Here is a 7,497-nt window from a genome sequence, read left to right as displayed (position 1 = left end):
TGGCTCACCCATGTGTTCAGTTAGAAACCATTAGTGCATTGCTGCTCCTTCAACAAATGATACCAAGAGAATTAAATAAATTAGATAATAGAAGTAAGAAAGTTGTTTAAAATTGTATTCTTTATTTGAATCATGAAAGAAAAAAATTAGGTTTCATGTCCCTTTAAATATAAAACTTCTGAATGAAAGAGCTTGTTGTAAGTCTATTAAATGTACCTATTTAGCTTGGTAACCTTAGATTAAACTTTCCATGATAGCATATCTACAGGAGCATGCATGTGTCTTGAGAACTGTATGTACAATACTACTACACAACTGGCATAAAGTACTTAACCCCTTCACTACCGGGACTTTCAGAGAAAAACTTGCCCAAAATAACGGAGCATTTTTAGCATTTTTGCTATCACTCTATTTAAACAGAAAAAGAGCCTTGGTTTTTTTTTATTTACCTGTCAAAACTATATATATATATATTTTTAAGTAGAATCCAAGGTATTGATCTAGGCTTATTTTGGTATATTTCATGCCACAATTTCACTGCCAAAAGTGATCAAATAAAAAAAAGTTAACTTTTTTTTTACAAACTTTGGGTTTCTCTCTGAAATTATTTACATACCGCTTGTGCAATCATGGCACAAATGGTTGTAAAAGCTTCCCTGGGATCCCCTTTGTTCAGAAATAGCAGACATATATGGTTTTGCCATTGCTTTTTGGTAATTAGAAGGCCGCTTATTGCAGCTGTGCACCACAGTTCTATTATTCCTAGCAGTGAAGGGGTCAATAAGGTAGCTTGTAAGGTTAATTTTAGCTTTAGTGTAGAGATTACCCTCCCACCTGACACTTTCCACCCCCTGATCTATACCTGATCCCTCCCAAACAGCCTCCCCCCCCCCCCACACACACACACTGGTCACAGCTGTCTGCCAGTACATATAAAACGCTTTTTGAAGGGAAAAAAAATTCTGTAGTGTAGTGGTCCCCCCACCTCCCCCCCCCCCCCCACAATCATTAGTTAGGGCTGCCCACATCCCCACCCCACCTTTTTTTTCTGTAGCGTAGTAACCCTTCCCTCCCTCTCCATTTATTTATTTTTTTTATCATAGGGCACTCCAACTTCTGCCACCTCCCTCCCCTCTCTGTTACTGGACTGTCCACCCGCTTCCCGGATTCCCTCTCACCAGCACATGATCGTTACAGACGGTGACACACACAGTGTCACTATCTGTAACGTTCTAGCATCTGCCATCATATGGAACCAGATCAGGGATCGCGCTCCAGTTCCATATGCAGAGTTCCATATGCAGACAGACTGCAGGGGCTTCCTGAAATATAAACGTTGTGTTCGGTATAATATATATGTCTATTTATGTGAAGGGGTTAAAGAGACAGTAACCATTTATGGTCTAGATACAGCATGCCATTTTAAACAGCTTTCCAATTTACTTTTAGAGTGTTTGTAGCAATGTTATAAGTTGCAAACACTGCTGCCATAGAGTGTTAAAGACACGTGCATGCTCATGAGATTCTATAAGCCTGCCTATATTTACTTGTCAACAAAGGATATCAAAAGAACAAACCTAATTTGACAATAGAAGTAAATTGGAAAGTTGTGTAAAATTGCATGCTCTGCCTAAATTATAAAAGTTTATTTTTGACTTTGCTGTCCCTTTGGGACACCTATATGATCCTGAGCATATTAATGAAAGATGTTTCAGTAAAGTATAACTAGAGAAAGAAGTAAATTTGATAAAAGTAATTTGGAAAGTTTACTTTTTTTTATTGCAATCTGTTTCTGAATAATTCAAGCTTAATTATGACCTCTATACATTTACACTTGTATGTATTGTTAACATTAGCCTTAGTAATTACAACTTTTAAGACAAATTAGTGCCAAGTATGATCTCTTTGCTATTAAAAGTTCAAAAATCTCACCTGGAAAAAAATACAGAAAATGACTGTCTTTGAGCATATCATCATGTGATGCATTTTGCTTACGTGCATCAGATCTAATGTGCTGTTTGCTTTCAGCAGGGATAAACGATTGTGACGTCACCAGTAGTATATCAGAATGGAGAAATAGTTTGCAAATATCACCGGCTGATAGCACAAACGACCTGTACCCTTTTCAAGTTTCACCTATGTCATCATGTTCGGAAGGTACATGGATTCATTTAAAATGTAGTTTGTTTTATAGCACAGATTATCGAAAGATGACTTAAAGAGATATTATCAAATGAGTTTCCAAGATTTAAAGGGACAGTCAACACCAAAATTGTTATTGTTTAAAAAGATAGATAATGCCTTTACTATCCATTCCCTAGCTTTGCGCAACCAACATTGTTATATTAATATACTTTTTAACATTTAAACCTCTAAATTTCTGCCTGTTTCTAAGCCACTACAGACAGCCTCTTATCACATGCTTTTTTATTAGCTTTTCACAACAAGAGACTTAGTTCATGTTGGCGAAACAGATAACATTGTGCTCACGTCCGTGGGTTGAGGATGACACTGCACTAATTGTCTACAATGCAAGTCAATAGATAATAAATACAAAGTCATGTGATCAGGGGGCTGTCATATGAGACTTAAATACAAAGTAATCACAGAGATAAAAAGTATATTAATGTAACCATGTTGGTTGTGCAAAACTAGGGAATGGGTAATAAAGGGATTATCTATCTTTTTAAACAATATCAGTTTTGGAGTTGACTGTCCCTTTAAACATATAAACTGTGGTTAATAAAACACATTGATCTTAACTGACTGTTTTTGTGTTTTTGGAGAGGATACATTGCTCAACTGTGCTCCATTGTTGGTGGAAACTTAAAATGACACCTATCTCTAGTAGTGTCCTTTATCCACAAAACAAGAATATATAATTGTTTCCATTATTTCAATGGAACCCATGAATTCTGTTATAAATAATTGGGGCTCCTAAATAAAACAGTAAAAGGACATAGAAGTTAAAATTAAACTTCCCTGATTCAGAGCGAGTTTACAATATTTAAAGAAAATCCAATTTTTTGCTCTTGATATCCTTTGTTGAAACGCATCTCCTTTCCATGAGATCATACTGATGTGGAATCAGGAGTGTGTAGTATTAAATAACTTGCAAATATAACTACATTTTCAATGTGTATACTTATTATTATTTTTGTTTCCCTTTGTCAGCCACAGAGGAAGATGAGGGAATAAATATGCAAAGTGAGCTATTTTTGGTAAGTGTCCAATCTTAAATCTCATTCTTTTGTATGCAGGGGCGTATTTTGGCCTAGGCAAACAAGGCACTTGCCTAGGGAGGCAGATTTTTGGGGGGGGCAGCACTTTTTTGAGTCTCAGTGCACACACACACACATATACGCAAACTGCACAACACACTCACATGCATACTGCACTATTCGCACACAGTGCACACACACTCACTCACCATATACACTCACAAACACATATACACACGCACTTAAACATGAACATTTACTTTGGAAATGTCATGAAAAATGAAGTCACATTACATCCTCACCAAAAAATATTATGCACAAAAAAAGGCTTAAAACCTTGAGGGGGTAGGGGCAGCTGAATTTTTAGTGCCTAGGGCAACACAAAACCTAAATACGCCACTGCTTGTATGACAACATAACAATCTGCGTACCTCATAAAAACTGAGTTTAATATTTATTTTTATTCTTATCCATAATAGATGCAAGAGCAGAAGTCTGAATGGCAGCCGATGAACATTGATGGCAATAGATATTATACCAATGAATCTGGCATGTCAAACAATTGTCTAGGTGAACTCAACATAAATGAATCTCTTGACGAAATTATTAAAGTGGCAGGTATTATTTATTTTTAAATATATATATTTACTATTGTTGTACAAAATGTGTTATTTAAAACCATTTGCTGGAAAAAGGGGACTGTGCAGTTTTGCTTAGAAATTAAAGGGACAGTTCACTGTAAAATAGTTTTTCCCTGAATGTGTTCCTCATGACTATACTAGCTGCAGTGTATAAATGTAGGAGAAATTGCTCATTTATGCTTCTTTTTGCAAAATAAATAGCTGGATTTGCTCTTTGAAACCACAGCCCATCAAAATAAGCTAAGCTTGCTGACAGATCAGATCTTGTTATCTTATAACTCAAATGCTTCCCTGTCTTATCTTTGTCTCTGTACAATACTTAGAAAGAAAATTTGAAAATGAACATTTTTGGAGCTTTACCTATTCCACCTCCCACTGTGAGTGTAATTTCTTCTACTGGCTGTGTTTACATAGTTGCTCAATAGCCTATACCTAGGTATATAAACTTTTAGTACAGGTAGGGATACTACAGGCTAAATCAGCTATTTCAAATGCTGATATAAAGGCTAAGGAGCTATTTATAAACCATTTATTACACTCCAGCAGGTAAAACGGGTAATTGAGAACAAATTAAAAGGAGATACATTTTTTGGGTAAACTGTCTCTTTAATAAATGAGCTTAATTATTTTTTGGGGAAGTCTTATGCATATTTGAGCCATTCCCGAACTCCATTTTAGTGTGTGTCATTACCATCTCTGTTGGAATTCTATTTAATGAATCAACTACCCTTTCTATAAAAATAAAAGTGCTTACATGTATAATTTCTTAAACTTGGACCCTCCAACTTGAAATCATGGTTTCTTGTTTTTTATGTTTCTTTTGGTATTTTATGATTGTGTGACATAAAAGAAACTACTAACTGTAGACAGTATTACATTTAGTGAAATTATAGGAGATTTACATTCTCATATGAACATAAGCTATTTTATGTAAACTTTTAGTTCTTCATAGGTTATATGTTTTTCAATGAATCACTATTACATTTTATTATTTGATTTATCTATTAAATACGACTTTTTCTTTTGTGGATTCTAGGAGAAATAGAAGTCAGATTTGCTGCTGATCTTAAAAGTGGGCTGGACCTGATTGATTGGATAGATGCAGGATTTCCACCACGATCTGTAGGATTATCCACCATGCAGTACGCTTTGTGATCTTTAACAAGCTGTAAATGAGACATCAGAATGAAAAAGAAAAATGTATCGGATCGGAAATACATTTTTGGACTTTATTTTCTTTTTGCTTATGATCAGCTATTTGAATGAACAAGTTCAGCGTTGTATTTTGGCATTTAGGATATCATTCTGAACACTTTTACAAGGAACTTTTCACTACAGTGTGTCTGGCGGAATGCGTCTTGGAATACTTTAGTCACATGTTTTTGTATGTGACCCAAGAATAGTAATATAATATTGCATATGCCATAGAACGAGCCATATTTAACGAGCACTTATTATGATAGCCTATCTAATATGGTGTTGATATTGAACCATACTGGGTCATTTACTCAGAGTAAAAAATGTGAAGGGAGTCAACATTTTAGATGTGAACATATTGATGAAAAAAGTGGGACAGAATATTAACTGCGCCAGCAGGACTAGCGCAAGTTTAACGTGCATTAAAGTAAAGATGGGCTAATAAGAAGATGCATCAAATTCTTTATTCCCAGCTTTAATTACTTCAAAATAGTGATTCACACACACTTGTTTGTTTCAGCATCACATGTTGTTATGCTCATCAGGCTTAAGTGAATCTTTACCAGTTGTCTAGTAAGCATTATTTACATAAAAAAGTTATTCATCATGTGAACAAGTCAAATATTAGCATTATCATATCCTAATCCTACACTTTTTAACACACATTAAAAACAGCTGCTTTAAATATGTCTTCATTTTGTAGGATAACCTAAAATTGTTTGTGAGCTAGCAGTTATCAACCCCATTGAGATCTGTAAACACATTTGTAAGCTGTCATTCACTCATACTCTGTAAATACTGCTGTAGTCGTCGTATCCTGAAATGGCACACAGATAAATTGTAAATAATGCCCTGTGTCTCTGTATAGAAGCACCGTGTTACTGTAAATATGTACATTGTATATAAAGAAGTTTATTAGTTTGAATAAAAAATGTATTTGTTGAAAAATTATGCTCCTCTCTACATTTGTTTAATGACAGTGGTGGCATAGAAGAAATTATTATGTGATTATGGGTGTTCTAGTGTAAATGTTGATTGTGTTTAAAGTAACATCAAGCTTATTATAATAATCAAGATTATTATTCTTTTTTATATGATTCAGATAGATCTTACCGTTAAAAAAATACATATTTTCAATGTACCTCTATATTCTCATTTACTATTGGTTGAAACTTTGTTCCTTTCCATCATAGCATACAAGTGTCTTGAGCACTATATGACCGCAATGTTTGTTATAGATAAAGTGCTCAAGTGACATGCATGCTCCTGAGTCTATGCCAGTATGCTCTTCCAGTAAGAAGCTACATTTCAGGATTGCAACAGAAAGAGACATGTTTGATAATAGAATTGGATTTTTTTTTAAATTTGTATGCTTTATCTGAATCATGAAAATTTAGCTCTGACTTTCATGCCCCTTTGAGCCCTGCAAAAGCACAAGCCGGTGGTGATCCTCGTTTGCAGGAAGATAAATAAACAAATACCAGTGCATTCTCTTTTTTACTTTGGTTTGGGGGATGCTGTTCTATTAATGAGTCACTTGAGTGGGTTGGTACAGTATGTGATGCAAGACTAAAGGAGCGTTATGTGAGCACAGTTAAGTGCTTCACTATAATGTATGTAAATACAACTGAAAGTAGTTCTAAATACTTATATGGGTATGACATAAACATATAATATGTTTGTATGTAGAACATACTGCAGAGAGTAGTAGTCACATAGAACATACTGCATAGAACATACTGCAAGGTTGAACTGATTTGTCCAAGGCCTTAAAGGGATAGTAAGCACCTTGAGATTTGTTTATTTATGCAATATATTTCCCTTATTTATTTTGTGCCCTTTTCATACAATTTAGCTCTGAAAAGTTAGCGATTAGAATTTGAACTGCACCCTGACTGTTTAAGGCTAACTCTGCTAGATATCTGTCCCTAATTGGATTTAACTGATAATAACTGCAAATAAATGTACTTTGAGACTAAAGGACAGATTGACTCCTCTAAATAAGGCAAATGGTGAGTGGAGTATTGAAATCTAAAGGCAGTAAAAAGGGTGTGAATTTGTTTTAGAAACATTATAACTTGGCATATATGTTATTCTATAGCAACACAACAGAAAAGTGTTTACTGACCCTTATGCTGGACAACCTCTGTATAGTCAAATGAGTTAATTCTTGTATAAAACATGACTTAATAATGCAAAGTGCGACTGCTTCTGAGTCTTATCTTACTGGTCCCTCATGAAGGTCTTACTGTACAAGAGAACATGACATTAAAGAGTGATGGTAAAGTTTATAATATAAAGAAATAAATCCCAAATGTAACTTTTATTTTAAGAGTACTTTAATTTATAAAAATAAAAAAGATGGGCAAAATAATTTTTTTCATTATCATCTATAAGTTTGTTTATTCCCCCTTCAGCCGCCCTCTAAAAAAGTTTTT

At 34.5% G+C, this 7,497-nt stretch overlaps 1 protein-coding gene across 2 annotated transcripts in view; it reads left to right on the top strand.

Moving 5' to 3' along the window:
• The window catches only part of IRF1 (interferon regulatory factor 1), an 11,625-nt gene extending 5,618 nt beyond the window's left edge, over positions 1–6,007 (top strand). The window contains exons 7-10 of one of the 2 annotated variants that reach the window (XM_053717192.1): positions 2,029–2,157; positions 3,175–3,221; positions 3,701–3,839; positions 4,899–6,007. In XM_053717192.1, the coding sequence (XP_053573167.1) occupies positions 2,029–2,157; positions 3,175–3,221; positions 3,701–3,839; positions 4,899–5,017 (434 nt within the window). In that variant the 3' untranslated portion in view covers positions 5,018–6,007. The remainder of the gene's footprint in view (positions 1–2,028; positions 2,158–3,174; positions 3,222–3,700; positions 3,840–4,898) is intronic. The other variant, XM_053717193.1, reaches the window with a different exon arrangement.
• Positions 6,008–7,497: the final 1,490 nt, after the last annotated feature.

Source organism: Bombina bombina, chromosome 6 (genome assembly GCF_027579735.1).
Source record: "Bombina bombina isolate aBomBom1 chromosome 6, aBomBom1.pri, whole genome shotgun sequence".
NCBI lineage: Eukaryota > Metazoa > Chordata > Amphibia > Anura > Bombinatoridae > Bombina > Bombina bombina.
This window is presented reverse-complemented; position numbering and strand designations above follow the sequence as displayed.